Source organism: Styela clava, chromosome 9 (assembly GCF_964204865.1).
Source record: "Styela clava chromosome 9, kaStyClav1.hap1.2, whole genome shotgun sequence".
Classification (NCBI taxonomy): Eukaryota; Metazoa; Chordata; class Ascidiacea; order Stolidobranchia; family Styelidae; genus Styela; species Styela clava.
The window spans coordinates 16,153,564-16,172,118 of NC_135258.1; the positions used below are offsets into that span (position 1 = coordinate 16,153,564).

The 18,555-nt window shown below is 35.3% G+C and overlaps 1 protein-coding gene across 1 annotated transcript; it reads left to right on the top strand.

The window, feature by feature from the left end:
• Positions 1-647: 647 nt before the first annotated feature.
• On the top strand, positions 648-16,161 carry LOC120339031 (WD repeat-containing protein 1-like). The gene is made up of 15 exons (XM_039407073.2): positions 648-985; positions 2,443-2,564; positions 4,895-5,041; positions 5,517-5,611; positions 6,272-6,452; positions 7,636-7,746; positions 8,666-8,808; positions 9,609-9,694; positions 10,159-10,278; positions 10,809-10,888; positions 11,605-11,787; positions 12,569-12,688; positions 13,148-13,321; positions 13,735-13,876; positions 14,260-16,161. Exons 1-15 carry the CDS (start codon positions 964-966, stop codon positions 14,358-14,360), a joined length of 1,827 nt encoding a protein of 608 aa, XP_039263007.2. The 5' UTR covers positions 648-963; the 3' UTR covers positions 14,361-16,161.
• Positions 16,162-18,555: the final 2,394 nt, after the last annotated feature.

Here is an 18,555-nt window from a genome sequence, read left to right on the forward strand (position 1 = left end):
AAACCCACGTTGAGAACCAATGCGTTAGGACATCGACCAATTACCACGGAAAAGCTTTTAGTACGGAAGCGAACACGGAGAAAGACCTGATTCAATGTATTTCAGGAAAAAAAAAATGGAATTCAAATTGAACTACGACCAAGGACCGTTATCTACTTATCTGTCAAGGTTATATCTTCGGCAGAAGCTCATGATGATCAAAAAGAAAAAAACAAGAGTTATCTTGGCTGAAAAATCAGACAAGTTTTCCACGACAGGATTTTCCAGAGTTCTGCAAAAAGTTGTTAGTTTGGGATATCAGTGTAAAAAATCCGAGATGTCTGCACACTGAAGATTTTGGGTCAGTAACTGAAGTCAGGACTAAGTTAATTTTATGACTGACCATCCATCATTGGCAAATGCGAAAGCCGTTTTATCGGCGTCCATCTCCCCAAGGATAAATATGTATATCCCATCCTTGTGACAACCACGCATGGGAGCCATCGAGAGGTGCTGAGGGTATATAAGGACTTTGGTGCTGAGTACATAAGTCTGACTTCGTGTGATGTCATTTAACGCATCAGTAAATTGTTGCCGGCTCTTGCTTTGGTGTTGCCATATATGGAATGCTTCCGGGAGGCACCGTCTGTTCTAAACTGGAATATTTTCGCGACACAGAGTCGCAATAGTGTGACGTTATATAGTATAATACGATACTCAAAATACCAAATACAGATGCCATCTTATGTTTACTCATAAATTTAGTTTCCGAATTTAATATAAGTTGCTCCATTTGTCGCTCACTGCCATACAGTTAGTTCTGCTGATAGGCTTAATTGTAATTTTGAAATCTCTCGGTAGCTACTGCGGTACATCGATAAGTCTGAACAAAAAACTATCAACAGGATAACGCTGCGTTTGGAACTGTGGATAATCATACGACGTCAAGTTTAATTTGTCATCCGACGTAAGAAGTTAAACATCATGGCTTTAAACTTAGAATTTGGTAAGTTTGAAAAATGTTTGCAATCTGTCCTCTTCTAATCTTATGTCTGAATGGGCAAGATCACATACAGACATAAGGAATACCTGTACCGGCCGGCACGGTAGTGAAATAACAGAATAACCACTGACTGACTGATGCATACAGGCATACTTTTGTAATGTTTCGGCAATATCACCTGGTTGAGTGGTTTATCTCTTGAGTCTTGTTTATGATGAAAGTTTTGTCAACTTTTTTATTTCAATATGATAGTATGAACATTTTTATTAAGCCCATATCTGTTAATTTCATAAGGTGTAAGGTTTTTATCAATGTAGCAGGCCATTCATTACTGTATTAGGTTTATTTATATGCAATAATAAGTTGGGTCTCCTGAAGTACGCTCCGTCAAGTATTTCTAGTGGGTGTAGCATAATGATTTGATTAATATAATATTCCTAACCCCCACCTAAGTACGCCACCCAAAAATTACATCCTGTTATCCTGATAATTGTTTTTATAATTGCCTGAGCGCAGAATTTGCCAGCATTGTTTTGATTTGTTTATATGTATCTTGATTCACGCTATCACATTGTCACCAATGCCTAATCAATGTAGTTTTCATGGTTTTTAACCTTTCTCGTCACTTTATCACATTACATTACACCTACACACATTGTCTTTGTATCGGATTGAATTGGTCCTTATTAGCTTGAGTATTTTAAAAGGAAACAACAGTCCAAAAGATTAGTACATTCGCATATTTTTTGTATTTATTTCTGGCCTAAGCCTTGTTTAACAAAGTTGTGTTTTTTTTTGTGATTGCGTGTTGGTGAGTGGGCACATGATACTCATCTTGTTTTAAACTTTTTTAAAGGTTTTGCTCGCTCTCTGAAATTCTCTGATTTTTTTTGCTCGTATTGTCAGATTGTGGAGTTTTCAAAATAAAACTATCTATCACTGCGACGTCACAATCGTGTCATGCCGACTATGATAACTCACTAACGTCAGCGACCTCGCTCTTATCGGTATCGTTTCGACTATGTCATCTGAAAATTACATCACTGCGAACTGGCAGTGACGTAATACGGCCCTCCAAAGTCAGAAAGTATACAAATGGTATGACGAGAGAACAAGAAAAATAGCCTACTCGATTTCGGATGATTGTCTGCACAACCATTTGTATACTTTCTGACTTTGGAGGGCCGTATTACGTCACTGCCAGTTCGCAGTGATGTAATTTTCAGATGACATAGTCAGGTGGGGGTTAGGAATGACATATGCAAAAATTGTTAAGCCAGGCCAACTAGAAGTACTTGCGGCGTGTACTTCAGGAGACCCAATAAGTTATTTGAATTTTAATGTCAGAATACTGGAATATTTGAGACACCAGAAAAACAACAAAATTTCTTGCGGACAGGTCCACCGGTTGGAACCACTGGTCTAAAGCACAATTATATTTTTTAATCTTTTTGTTTCAGTGGAAACATTTCCACCAGTGCCAAGTTTGACTAGAGCGAAGTCATATGTTCTCGGAGGATCACCGGATGGAAAAACCTATTTGTACACAAGTCAAAAAGGAGTTATTATCAGGGATGTAGAGGTATGTTTAATTCCATGGTTGGGATATTCAGATATTACATATAACCTGTTGAAATTACATAGGCCCTACCTTACACATATAATATATTTTACTCAAACTAAAGTCAGAGGTTCCTATATATTCTCTCAGTATGGACACCATTGTCAGCCTATGAATGATTGTGTTTTTCTATTTCTTACATGTTCCATGAGTGGTTTTTCCCAGTACTACAATTTAAAAGATTGGTCTCACAGTTCATGTAATCTTCTAAAAAATATATAGAATCAAATTAATTATATTATTGTTTGACTAAAAGATGATATGTTGATCGTTTTGCTTCATTATCTATTGTTGGTAGGGCTGGGCAAAATATTCGAATAGCGAATCGAATATTGAATTATTCGAATGGCATTTTACTATTGGAATATCCGGTACCACGTGACCTGCAACACTTTGCTTGGACACAGAACTCGCGCCTCTCGAAATCGATCGTGAATTGCGTGAGAATTCACCTACAGCTCTCGCTGGCAGACAAAAGCGACAAATTTGAGAAATCGTTGTCTTTGCGTTGTGGTGTGATTTGCTTTCTTTTTGCGCCTAACGAATCGTTTCAATTCCCTACTTTGCAAAAACACAGACCGCGCCGGTACGTAAATTAGGTATCAGCCATTTTATGCATGGCCCGAACATAGAAGTGATTATCGAAAATTAAAAGTTGAAATTGCGTTTTCGAGAATCTATACATGAAGCTTATAAGCTATGACCAGAAAAGAAATGACAAGCCAAACTCCATTTAATGTATTTTCTATGAGCTCTTCAGTTATCCCTTCCATCTGTGACCAAGTAAGGTTTCGAAAAAGTGAACATTTTACTAGGTCATGCATGGCGGTTTGAGTGATAAAATCGTGAACGAAAGTAGATCGTAAAATCAATCATGAATTTCGATGTTACAACGCATACTGTCTCGTTTGCGAATTGTTGCACCTATTATCATCGTAAATGATTACATTCGGTATATTTCTAACATTTTTGCACTAATAATTAGGACGTGACATTATCCAAATCGTCAAGTGAAATGGTGAATTTGCAAATTCCGTAAGTGAAATTGTGAATTACTCAGAAACTATTTCAGCTATAATGCTTGCCGGGAAATTGTTTTGTTAAAAGAAACGTTGAAACTTGAAAAAATTAATTGTAATAATTGTCTGACCCACTTTCCGACACAAAAGCACTCAAGCGCAAAATGTTTTTAGCATTAAGTCGCATATGTTAAATAAAATATCATTCAAGAAGTGCTGTTTGTTAACGTCTTCTCGTCTAATGACCACGTAGAAATTGCCTTTATTGTCGAATCATATTTTAAATCAACATTCAGGATCGATGCAATGCTTTGTGAGGTTTATCTTTCTGATACGAAAATAACACAGACACCATAGAAAAGCATAAGGAAGTTAATTATCGTCATAATAAATACCTACATCTTGGTAGCGTTAGTATTACCACTCGCTTAAAATTCGAACGGCAAATTTACAAAAGTTGATAAATAAGTAAGACCAAATAAGACCAAAACCAACGCAAAAAATTGGTGTAAAATTAATTTGGGTTTCGATATCAATCCTCTATACCTATAGCTATAACAAATGTTGCCGACATGAATGCACGGGTATGCCCGAAATATAAAACTTCGACGTCCGCCAACTCTAATAAATCGTTGCAAAAAAAGTGAACTGGCGGGAATTTAGCTTACCAACTTCAGGATATCGCAATCAAAACCATCGTGGTGACAAAAACAATCGGCGATTAGGGCGAAATTAACCAGTCAAAAACGCTTTGTTGACGATTTTTTAATGTTTTTTTTATTTTCAGGGAGTATCAACCGACAAAAAAATATTTGTTATTCGACTATTCGGTATTCGTTAAAAATATTCGAATTATTCGATTTGAAAAAAATATTCGATTTTGCCCACCCCTAATTGTTGGTAACACAAAAACTTTTCCTTTGAAATTCTAACTTTCTGCGAAGATCAAATTCCATATCTACAAATGTTACAATCAGACAATGTTCTCAAATGCAATTTTATTCCTAATTTAACAAGTATAAATATGCTATTTTGGAAAATATTATTCTGAAGGCATCTGGAATAGTAACTAACTTATTGTATTCATTTTTGCCAGTACATAGTGTAACCCACTTGGCACTTTCATACTCTGCATGACCAATATATACCGGTAGGTACTAGGTAATAAAAAGCTGTGTCATAGGATTACAGAGCTCATCATTCTGATCTCCACACAACATGTAATAACTGAATATAACTGCACATTCATAATATTAAAAAAACAATGTTCAGAACCCCAAGAAATGTGATGTCTATTGTGAGCATGTGAAGAATGCAACTACCGCTCAATACAGTCCATCTGGAGCATATATTTGTTCCGGAGATGAGACTGGCGAAATTAGGATTTGGGAGCCAAAGCATGAAGAGAAAAAATTGAAAGTAAGTTATGGAATTTGTCACTTTTTTTCTAATTTTTCTTTTAAATAAAATTCAATTGTTACCTTTTTTTTCGGGTAGTACAGCGTTTCTCTGCTGGGAGATTTATTTTATTTTATTTTTTTGAGTAAATACAGAAATAGGACTTTATACTCTGTGTAGTTTTTCACTAATAATTTTTTAGTTATTCAGTTATATATTTGAATATATGTTATTGTTAATACATGCATTATAAACTATTCAAATTGCGGAAAGGCCGGATTGCTGTTTTCCCGTAATGCTATCTGAGCATTTTTTAAAAGTTGTCAGGATTAAAGAGATTTAACATAGGAAAGGTAGGAATGCACAAAAAAAAAAAATTGAAAAGCACTTGAACTTGGTGGAATCTCTCTGAATGACATGACAATATGGTTTTATTTTGTAGTAAATTCATAAAAAAAAATTACAAACTTATTAAACACTTCATTTTGCATTTCAGAGTAAATTTCGACCGTTTGGGGGGGAAATAAGAGATATCGCATGGGGACCAGAAAGCAAAAGAGTAGCTGTAGGTGGAGACGGGAGAAATAAAAAGTATGAATTATGTGTAGCCTATATATATATATATTTCTTTGTTCTATTTCGTTCTTCTCAACATTCTTAAACTCTAGGACATTTGGCAGATTGTTGTAGAAGAATTTATGGATTATTGCTTTGGTGCATTTGTGTAAATATTTATTGTGAACTAAAATGTCTGAAACAAATTGAATATTCGAATCAATTTGAATTTAGTTATATTTGATATTGGAAAAAATTTTGTTTTTCAAATTAGATTAGGTCATTTGGAAATTTATATCTGACGAAAAACCAACTTATTCAACTTTTGACAATGTATAAATAGAAAATCGATGTTAATCTCAGCTATTCTGCTCTTATTTTATCATATATGTTCTAATTCCTCTGTTAATTAAATGTGAACTAATGGAGAATATATTCCAAAACAAAAACTTATTTTTGAAGTAGATTGTTTCGTTTGGGCCTTCCCTTCGGTGTCCGCCATCTTGGCTCACATACTTCGGGAGTACCAAATTTTCACCCATATTTATATTCCATTGAAAGTTGCAACCTACATTTACTTTTTTGTTTAGTTTAACCTTTAGCCCCCTTGTGAGAATTGTTTTCTTTGACACTTTGGTCCGATTTTGGTTGGATTGCGTGGATGATAATAAATTTATTTTTTTATAATTTGTTTAGACATGCTGCTGTTATAATGTTTGATAGCGGCAACAGTCTGGGCGAAATGGATGCACTACCTGCTCGTGTAAATTCTATTAGCATGAGACCGGTACGACCCTACAGGCTTGCGACAGGAGATGATAAATTTAAGGCATCGTTTTTTCATGGACCTCCCTTCAAAATTGTATTAGACGCTAAGGTGAATTTCTATTCAAAACTTTTGTATTATTATTTGCTGGGGTACTATATTACAAAAGTCTTGAAAATTAAATTGATTTAAAGAATTTGAATGGAGATTAGGAAGTCTAAAGTCTCCAACAGGGACTCAAAAAGCATTAAGTTGACTTAGTCTTCTCAAAAAATGGCTTGCATGCTCCAAAGTTTGTATGTACACCTAAAGTCCAGGATTCTAAGTCTCATATATTAGATGGGGACAAACCATTACTTTTAGTTTATATGAATTTTGAAATATTGAGCTGTTTGAAAAATCTTTAAGCAATTTTCATGCATGTTGTGATGAGTAATGACGAGGAGATAGAATCAGCACTTTGATTGTTTTTCTATTTCTGTGCGAGTGTGCGGTGCTTATTGTTACAGTATGAAATAGGTTGTGTTCACACGCTTTGGTATGATAAATAAAAAAATACCAAATAAAATGAGTCAGAAAAAATAAGAAGATTAGGAAAATAATTTATACTTTTTCCCACTTTTTGGCGAATGATTCAGTCTATTAATAGCTGAATGAATGTACGTTTTCAGAGGATGATTTTCTTTTGCACAAAATATTCAATTTAATTCTGCTCAACATATCATACGGCTTCGTCAACTTACGCAAAAATAAAATCATTGCTGCTCAAGAATGACACTGCAATCTGCGGACATAAAAATCTATGATCAACTTCCCGTTTATGATTTTGATTCGTATTTTTGTGATCTTGAGAAGTCTTCATTGCCATTAAAAAATACATATGCGATACAATAGCAAGGAATATTATTTATTTCAGTACAACATTATATTATGCAATTCAAGAGTCCTGCTGCACACTAACACAAATATATTTGTGTTAGTGTGCAGCAGGACTCTTGAATTGCATAGCATGGTATTTTTATTCCTGCTACAGCATCCTTGCATTACATGCATACGGATCCACTAGCGCAAAGGCATTAAGAAAGGATTGGGAGTTAGTCTCGCGCAACCTCTACTGATCGCAATATTATATTGATTGAATATATTCAACACTGGCTAGCTCATATCTATCGTAATCCGGTGATTTTAAGAAGATATTCGATATTTCATATACCGGTAATTTAGAATGTATTCAAGTAGTGAATTATTCGTTATTGGACATCCCTTATGCTTGTATAATATGTTCAATTTGCAGGACCATTCAGGATTCGTGAACTGTGTACGCTTTTCGCCTAATGGTCAGTATTTTGCTACTGGTTCCTCAGATAAACATGCTTACTTATATGATGGAAAGACTGGAGAGCAGGTTTGTATTTATTATAGTGATAAATATAAGAATGCAACCAGATAATCTGATCTTTCAATTTTTATATAAGCATTATAGTTTTGCTTGTCATAACACTGCTGATTACCTTGCTTCTTATATCATGTAATACTAAGGGTTTCCTCTGCAGACTTTGAAAAAGAAAATTCCATACAGACCTTCCCTGAAAAACTCAGGACTTTAGGATAGGATTTTTATATTTTTCCAGAGGAAAAGGAAAGCCGATAAGACAGCTTAATCATTATGGTGGACCATAGCCTCTTGTGCAGTTACCAATCCATGTTGTGTATGGGAATGGTTAGTCGATTGTTTGTTTCTGATGTTTGGACTTCATGGTGCAGCAAGCCACAACAGACCAGTTTTGCGCGGACCACCCTATGATGGCGAGGAGTCCAACAATCCTCTTGCACATGATTATCACCCACAGAATTTGAGCCTAGGAACATGTGCCGGGTAATTAGAAGGGTACAATGGCTTGCATCAACCGCCGAGCCAAATGTAGCTTAATTATGTCTAAAAGAGTTTCAAAGCATTCAACCTGGAAAGTTTCGACTTAGCAATGAACGTTTCCTGGTACTAGGCTGTTTGCTGACCAATGCTATAAGGAATAAATATATGCCGACTCCTCAGCATTATGAGGTGGTTAGTTATGGCTATGCACCATTCAAGACCATGCATCTGGAACTATTAGCTAGTTGCCCATTCACAATTTGGATCTGTACTGGTAAATTTTATTAATCATGATTTGCCCAAAGCTTAAAATACATCATTGTAAAATGAATTGCCAGATTATGGCATTGGAAATTCATATGTCTACTCTACTCTTCTGTAGCACCAGCCATGTCATAGGCTACTTGTTTCTATTTGCTTTGAGGAAATTGGAAAACTTCTTATTATTCAGATTGGACATTTTGGAAGCGCGACTGGGAGTCACACTGGAGGAATTTATGGTATGTCATGGAGCCCAGATAGCAAGGAGCTTTTGACAGTTTCTGGTGATAAGACTGCAAAGATATGGAATGTTGAAACAAAAGAAGAAGTTGTGTATGCTTGCTTTTTTGTTATTGAAATTATATGCGAGGCTACAAAAGCTCACAATGCCATCGACGTATAGCCTCCATTTATAATTGTACTAAAAGGATTATTTGTTTTGGTTGACTTTCTGAGATTCTCGCTTACAATCTTCAATCTACCATGTCAGTATGCATCAATTTGCAAATATATTGTGAATACGTAGTCGGTTTTTGCTGTTGACAATGATTGCACTTGTTGGTGGCGAAAATTAATAGCTTAAAACCATTGAACAAATTTTATAATATATCTTGTTTATGTAAGATTGGAGTGCATGGAACCTAGCTTTGATCAAATTGTCTAGATATAAATTTCAAAAGTTGTTCCTAATGACTTGTTAGAGAGATGACGTTGTTTTTAGCTTGTTGCGCCTCCTTCAACCTCTGAAAATCCCTGCCGAAAATTAGTGATGCTCGTGATAATGACTCCAGTTGGTTCCTCAATATTAACTTATTTATTTCTACTGTTTACCAATTTATTCCTATTTCACTAAATTATGTGAATGTTTATGCATCCTTGTCCTTTATGAAATCAAAATTCATTTTCAACTTTGAGTTGTCCACTTTGTTCAGTTATGCCTTATACATATTTCAAGTTATTTTTTCTGTGAATTTTACTCTGAGATATGGAGTTGGAGTTGAATGCTTAGTTACCAGTAATTCAAATGATTTTTTGGGTTTTTGTCAGAAATTAAAAAATCCTTGATTATACTATGAAAAGAACTTGTATTATTACAGTTCGGGCATGATATTAACGTTATTTTTCTTTTGCAGGAAATTTAGTTTTGGAAAAGAAGTTACCGACATGCAGTTGTCTTGTTTGTGGATGGGAGAACATATCTTGACAGTTTCCTTGTCAGGTATGGCACAAGAGAATATAGAAATAAATAGTAAACAAAAGTGAAAGTGTTTTATAGAATTCATTGGTAGATAAATAACAACAATGTACTTGAAAACGGTTTCATCATTTTAATTATTATGCAACTTATACAGTAACTAATAGAGTAATTCACCCACACAGGATTTCTAATATAATAAATAGGTGAGACTATTTGATATCAAGTTTAAACCCAATGAGTGCCAATTCGAATAAGACTTAGTGAATCTGGTTACATTTTCTGACAACTAAACATTCTGGTTCTTCAAAATATAGGTTTTTATTTATATACCTACCTACCTGCGAAATCGTGTGTTGAAACCAGTTATCTGGACTGTTTGCAGACATTCAAATGAAAAAAATTATAATAGCCCATTGTAGTAAAAAATTTTTTATTGGTATAATAAGTATTCAGATTCGGCCATATTGCACGTTTTTGTTTTGCAGGTGTTATCAATTATTTGGATCGAAATAATCCTGATAAGCCATCTCAAATCCTCATTGGCCACTCTAAACCTCTAGTATCGATTCAAGCAATACCTGGTGACAAAATGCGTTTTGTTAGTGGTAAGTAATAAATTTATGATACTATTATTTTTTTTTTCATTTACTGGAGGTTTTCATGGTGCTGGGCAGTATAGTACGAAGGAAGGAGGAACATTTTCAAATACTATGTAAATACAGTTGATAAACCAATACAGTTTTGTCTTAAATATTTTGGAGAAATCAAATTGAATCATAATTTGAAACTACGTATTGGGTACTGCTATATTCAATTTTCAGAAACATATAATGCCCTTTGGAGCACTTTGCCTAAGAATTGGGAGTACATTCACCTTTGCCGCATTGTTTACTTTGCAGGAGTTTTTTTGCGGGTTCGAATGTTTGTGGACCAGTTTGCTTTCAATGGCTTGCTTCATTGTTCATGAATATGTGGGATTGGCTGGATATCTAATTCCTATAATCAACTTGGTATGGTAACCCTATATTAAGAGGTTGCTGTTATCCATATCTTTCGGCGGTCTAACTGGTTCTCCTCTGTTTGTCAAAAATATGCAAAATTAATATCTAAAAATAGTTCTTTCAAAAAATTTCAGGTGATAACAACGGGAAAGTTCTGAGGTGGGATGTTGAAAGTGGAGTTGCTGAATATCTGCCTGGACATGGGGAGAGTAAGGTAGGTGTGATCGTGAAAACAGTAATTTAGTTGTAGTCAAGTTTAATTTTTCTAGACAATAGAAAATTGCAACAAAACAGTAAAATAAAATGGACGCACAGTCTTATGGGTGATGGAAAGCTACGGGAATTAATTTTGATTTCTGAGCAGCAGTGTTGGGAAGATCAGGTCATTGACTCAAAGGGACTCGAGTCACCATTTATAAAATCAGTTCCTGGAGCTGTAGTCGGAGTCGAAATTTGTTCAGTCTGGAGCTAGAGCCGGAGTCAATATTATTGTCAACTCCTGGTCGTTTATTAAATGGCCAGGAGTCCGTTAGGAATATTGCCCATATTTGACTTGGTCAAAGTAGTCTCTAATATGATCCAACAAAAGATTTTCTACTTGTGACATTCTAGTTAGCTTACTCAAACTATATCTATAAAGTGGGTGGGGCGGTGCAGTGGCCTAGCGGTCGAACTGTAAGACTTAGCTACGTTGACATAGCAGATTGCCCATTTCGCGTTTGAATCCTAAGACCCCACCTTACCCAAGGTGTTATATATTGGGTGAAAATTGTCATATCGAAAAGATTCCTATTATTTCAATAAATCAGTGGCTACTAGTGTAGAGCCTAGGTCTGAGTGATAGGCTTAGATAAGAGTCAAATAATTAAGAAAACTACTTATACAAATGGTAAAAACCCAGATGACACATTTTACTCATTTTTAATGTAGGTGATTGCGATTCTCTACGATGATGCAAATAATGAAACCATTTCAGCAGGATGGGACGATAAATTATCTTTCTTGTCAGTATCGTGCGACTCTTCAACATCTCCCACTACTGTTGGACTTACTTCGCAACCACTTATATTGTCGCTGGCAAAAGATAGTATAGTGATTCTCTGTCATAAATCTGTAAGTTGCTTTATACTATTGATCACTGGCTCGTATGAATTTTCTTAGTCTGTGAACTAAAATGATTGCCCCTACACGGCTAATGCTGTCTGTAATACCTATAGCTTAAAGCAGTGGTGTACGACCTACGGGCTTCATGAGGCCCACAAGGAAAATTTGTGCGACTCGCATAGAAGTGCTGATTTTGAATTTTAATTTAGATTTATCTGGTATGTGCAATTAATTCCAATCCATTATGCACCTGCGATTACAAGAAAACCAATGTTATTAAATAAAAGAGCAGCCCGAGGTTTCATCCAGTTATTTGTATCTAGCCCTCCTGTATTAAAGGTTGCACACCCCTGGCTTGAAGCGTTAGACTTAGCTGTGTTGTCATCGCAGATTACACACCCTGAGTTCAAATATCATGCCCCCATCTCACCCAGAAGTTGATAAATTGGAAAGGTTATGTCAAACAGCTTAGAATAAAATAATAATAAGAAAAAAGCTCCTTTAGTGCAGAATTTGAATCCCTGTGGCCCGATAAACTGATATGTAGCTTGTGAGAGGAAAGCCAGTTAAATAAGTTGATATCAAGCATTCAATTGTTGATACATAGACTTGAATGGTGGAGAAAATCACACCGAACTGTTGTAAAAGACGCTATCAAGAGGGTACAGTACATATAATCAAACAATTGGTCAGCTCTCTTTACCTCTGGACATATTATGACAAAATTTTATCCACCCTTAACAATTCATTTGTTCATTGGAAAACATTTGCTTAAATTATCATTTTCCAGGTCATTCTTATGAGGAACAAGAAAATTGTATATGATGAGCCGCACCAGGAGGATTACGACAACTTCCAGCCTTCTCTGTTGGCTGCCAGTTCAGGAAATGATGTTGCCCTAGAGGCCAAGGTATTTAACATTTCATCACAGCATGTGCCACCATTTATAAACCAAGCATTTCAAATCTAATACAAGGAAGTTTCAAGCCGGTGCTCAGTGTTTTTAGTCAAAGTTACAGACACTCAGAGATAAAAAAGATTTATTTCTGAGCAAATCACAGTCACTCACTCAGAAGTCAAGGAGACTCTTTTCTGAGCAAAATTACGTGCACCCCCCAAAGAAAAAAGGCTCATCTTTGCGCAAAGTTAAGGGAGCTCACACAAGACACATGGTTACTTGGTTTCTGTGTATTACACTGAAAGTCTTGTTAACTTTCTATTTCTGAATCTATCATTTGATTAAATTATATCTTGTTTTGTTAGATTATGATATATATCGAGAAAGTTTTCAAATATTCTTTCTTTATCTTGGAAGGAGAATATGTTCATTTTAGATACAGAGAATATGCTATTTACAATCTTTTTAAAGGAGGATAAAGTAAACATCTTTCACATTGATGGTGACAAGTTGGTGAAAACAGACACAGTTTTGAATGCATTATCTGGTGTTTCTTGTTTGTCATACAGTCCTGATGGATCTATGCTGGCAGTTGCAACGGAAAATAAGTCTATTGATATTTACTTGGTTTCAGATGGATATAAAGTGGGTATTATTCGTAAATGTTGATTTGGATAGGAAAGCTTATAAAGCAGGCATCTCAAATATAAGAGGAACCCAGCTTCCTGTCTGGTTATCAGTATAGCATAGGTCTGGTATGGGAATAGTTAAATAATTAATTGTGTCAGTGTTGGAATATTAGTATATCCCTCCTAGTGCTTTCACATAATTTTATTGAAAAACTTTTCTTTTAATTTTTCACTATTACCTTTGTAATCATTACTATAGTAACACTTCCTTTAGTTTCGAGTTTGTTGAAGATCAGCATATTTATGTAAATTTTCTTTATAACACTGTCCATTTGTATCCATATCTTCTTACTTCTTTTTCACATTTTTCTGTATCATATGTGTGTAAAATAATAGTTTAACCGCTTTAAGCTAAATTCCTTTTTTTAGAAAATAAAAGTGTTTCATGCCCACGGCATGAAGGTTTCAATACTAACTTGGTCACCAGACAGCCAACTCCTCGCAAGTTTTAGCATTGATCCATTGTTAGTTGTGTGGAATGTTGCTACTGAGAAGAACAGTCTAGAACACCGTGAGTTAATTGAAGAATATTTTATTATTTTCCTATTCTGTTTTTGACAATTGGTGCTGTGCTCTACCAGTCGTATGCTACAAATACGTGCTCTACAAGAAAGTCTGTGCGCTTCAAATCAAATAATATACATGATAGTTTGAGTCGCGAAGGCAGCGTTCAACGTTTCACATGGGCTCATTCCTAAAATCCTATTTTGATTCCAGGCATATGACCAAATTTTGACCTTAAAAACTTTAGTGATTGCATTGCTTTGTTAGTTACCGTAGTATCTTTTATAGAGTTTTTTTGGGGTTGTTTGATGAGATGTGTTTAAACCATTGTCTATTCAATATTGATTTCGTTTGTTCTTAATTTACGAACTACATTTTGTTCAATTCCAGGTCCCCATGACAGTGGTTTTATCAAAAGTGTAACATGGCTAGACAATCGTACACTTCTTTCAGCTGGTGATGACTGCCTTATTAAGAGATGGACGGTCTAGAAGTAATCATCTGAGATCATTGGATTCTCTTTCTTGTTTTCAGGGGCACCCCAAAAAGTTTTTTTAATGGTTGTGTGACATTAAAAAGTTTATTAATGCGCTTTGTACTTCATATGCCATGTCGTGGGTATCAATCAATCAACAATAATTTAGTTTTCAAAGATTTTCTACTGCAAATGATAACTTATCAATGTTGTTGGGCTGTTTTTGAATTAAAAATGTAGGAATTTGCCTTATCACTAACAGTTCTCTACCATTTCTCTTCAAACAATATAGGAATTGTATTTGAAACTTTTTCAGTTGTGTACCTGTCGTAATAGAAACAAATTTTTTGAGGTGTAGCGTATGACAGAATGTAACAAATGTCCCAGTCCTACAGTCTTGGTTTAAATTACTTATTATATACAGTACATTTGTATTAAAAAATGTATTTTTTACGATGAGCTGTATAAAGCTCAAAATCTTATGTCGCCTTTTCACATGAGCACTTTTTGTTTTCTGTTTGATATTTTGTCATTATCCAGAGGTAGAAATCATGTTATAGTGTCCCACTCGTACGATGACTATGTCACTTACACTAGGACTTGTTGATGAATTCAAATGATAGATGGAATTGACTTCATTTCATGTTATTTTCAACTGAGCTTGGTGCAATTTTTGCGATGCAATTTTTCAAACAAGCCGCTTTGCAATGCTTTTTTTTTTAAATAGGTTATAAATTTAGCATAATCTTACTCAATACTAGGTTAGTAAACTATCATTTTTTACTGTTTGAAATGTTTTCTGGTCTATGTTCTCTGGTTAAGTCTTCCAAACAGCAATATCTTATGAAATGTACAGTTTAGCTGTCAGCAATGCAACAAGCATGGCTCACAATGGTTTCTAGCTACTTTTACAATTTGCTAATTCTTGGGTTCTAGCGATTTTTTAGTCGCACTTTTTAGCACTCCTTTTGTAGAGTAGTAGACGTACTTTTTGTATTTTAGGGTAATCCGAGGGTCCTTATCTGCTTCTATACGCTATGGTCATCTCAAACTCTCAAGACTTATGATACTGACAAACAAATGCACTAAGCAATTCATATTTTAATAACGAATATCCAGTTGTTGGCGTCACAATAAAAAAAATATTTTGTGTGAGAAAATATTCAAGAGTCTCATTTAATTGAATAATCAAACTTGTACTCAGACCTTGTACCCGGTACAATATATCTTTCGGATTGTGTCAATGTTGGATTATATGCATATATTGTTCCATAATTCATGTTTTTTGAGGCTTCATCACTTTTGTTTTGAACAATTGTTTTCACAGTTAATTTTTACTTTAAACTGCCTAAAAAAAAAGCAATCGTTTATGCTGATGTGATTTATTTGTCACTTGACAAATTTCTGATCACCATTGTACTCACTTTTTGCTCCGCTTATCAAAAGGAAATATAAAATTCTTTAAAAGACAAAAAAAGTATTTTATTATAGATTTGATTCCTAATTATTCAGAAAATGGAAATTACTAATAATCAAAGCCAAATGTGCAACTAGGGTTCGTTGCTGATTTTTAAAACATGTTTAAACCAGACTTTTTTATTTATTAATTTGTTTCAATCAATATATCTTATCGTGGAGCTCTTGTTCAGTTTTGGAAGAATTTAAATGAACCTCAACACTCTAATCTAACATCTTACTTGCTTTCTTGGACAATATCATGGCGTCATCTATTGCTTTATATGCTCATTTATTTACCATGATATATCTCAATTACAACGATTTGTGTCTTAAACTTTAAATAAATCATGTAGAAAATATTCTATTCTTCTATCAGAGTGCAAGTGCGAAATTCACAGAAAGAAAGCAGTGGCATCTCCTTCTCCCCTGTCAGATTTTTGGAATTGTTTCTCAACTTGTTTGAAATTCTAATGATTTTTTCGCTTCTAGATATAGTATCAATGTAACGACCGATGACAGGCTTTCCAGTCAGAAGCATTTCTTGAGTTGCATGTTGTGTTTAATTTGGTGCTTCGCGATGAGCTGTTTTGAAAAAATGCCATTCGGTTTGTGAAGTCTTATTGTTTTTATGATTTATGGTAATCATTGTTTAGCGATGGACTTGTTAGTGTCTTTTTCATAGCAATCAACTGAGCTGCGACGAAAGCTTAGTCGTTCGGATTGGTTTTACTACGCCCTTTCCATTCTTCTTTCACTTTAATCAGCAATACAAGTGGCGTAGCAGCGTCACACAAAAGGTACGGGTGGAATTTTCCGGTAATATTGCCTAAACTGTCAATGTCGTATTAAATCAACGTGGAAATAGAAAACTGACTGACCATGCATTACAGTGATCATTATTCGGAATAAATCCGTGGCAGTACTTTTGGAAGAGAACTTTTGAAACCGAGAATGGATAAAATGTAACTGCATCTTTTATTTTAATATAAGCCCTTCACTTTAAAATAACCTAGTCAATGACGCGAATTTTTATTTTGACCTAGTCCATAACAAGAAATCTCTCCTAAACGTTTTAAATGATTGATAATCTATGTTTTAAGGTTATTTGAATATAAACGGGTTATTTATAGGTAAATGGTTATCGGTTTTCATATTTGTATATTAAAAAAACTCGTAATTCTTCAATTTGTAATTTTGTTTTTAATAAATGAAAATATAAGACATCCCCCGAAAATAGGCCCTAGTGTTAATTTTCGGAAGCAAAGTGAAATAATATCCAGTCTTATTTTCTGGAAAACAGGGTAGCCTATATCTTTTCAATTGGGCGACAAAAATTCGAATTCTTATAATAAAATATGGTTCACAACTTCACATTCACATGTGCATCCAACGACTAACATGTGTGTATCTAACTTAAAATCATTGAAATCCATTAGTCCCTCCTGCATACATATTACATAGTAAACACGTAGGGACGCAAGGAAAACCAGAATCTGGCAAACTTAAGAGCTTGGTTTATTGAATGGAGATAGATAGTTGCACGGGAAAAAGCCACTTGGCCACTTGTGCCTCACTGACGAGTTACTGAAATGCAATGCTTTGATTTAATTTAAGACAAACATACACGAATTGCCGTCGTACAATGTCGGTTCGACACCCCGTATTTTGTGTTTGTGGGATGACGAGTTGGGCCAGTTTCTTATAATGTTGATATTCCTTCAGTGCTGGTTCATCTTTATCATTTTCTGCATCGCCGAATAATGCGACTGCACCCGAATAAGGACCCGATGACTGCCAAACCCGATTGGGATTGAAAGGTGTCATTGAAATTAGTCAAGAAAGGTGTGGGGTGTGCTACCGAGGTCAAAAAAGAGGAAGCATGGCTGGTCGAAAGCTCATAATCGAAATATCGTACCGGTAACGGCGTTACCTAAGTCTGTAAGTCGAAGTGATCTTATCTCAGCAAAGTAGTGTCAATTGATTGCCACAGAGCTACTGGTACGGCTATACGTACGGTACCTAGTTATTTTTCGCTGTTTCATCTGCCTTGTCGAATCGTTGCCGACGCATATGCAGATAACAGGTAGACATGGTACGGTAGCCTACCGGTATTGGATTCATAGGATAGAGTGAAGGTTTTACCCAAGCCTGTGAGTCACATGGATAATTTAGGATAGGATTTACATATTTATCCCGGGGAAAGGAAAGTCGATAACACGGCTTAACCATATGGCGAACCACAGCCTCTCTTCAGATTATTTGTTTTTCGGAAGCATGGACTTGATGGTGGAGGAAGCCATAACCGACCAGCGATTACATGAACCCCCCTACGGCAGCGCGGAGTCCAGCAATCCTCTCACACATATAACCATCTCGCATGGGATTCGAACCTGCGAACCCCCGCAGGCTAATTAGAGATGCAGTGGCGAGCGTATTCCTAACGCTTGGCACGAGAGCGCGTCTGCCAGTTCACCGTTATCGTATATCTCTACTAACGTGGTGGACAAATATCGGTACAAACAGAAATAAGTGTATAAATATTTGCAGAATCATATATCAGTATATTATTAATTTATACAAACCCAAAAATCAATGTAAAACAAACTCATAAATCAAACCGTCTTGTCTGCTTGTGGTTGGTAAAGCCATTGGGGGAAAAGTCATATGATTATGTCATCTTATCGACCAACTCTTGTACTCTTTCAATTATGTCATCTTATCGACCAACTCTTGTACTCTTTCATGGGATTAAT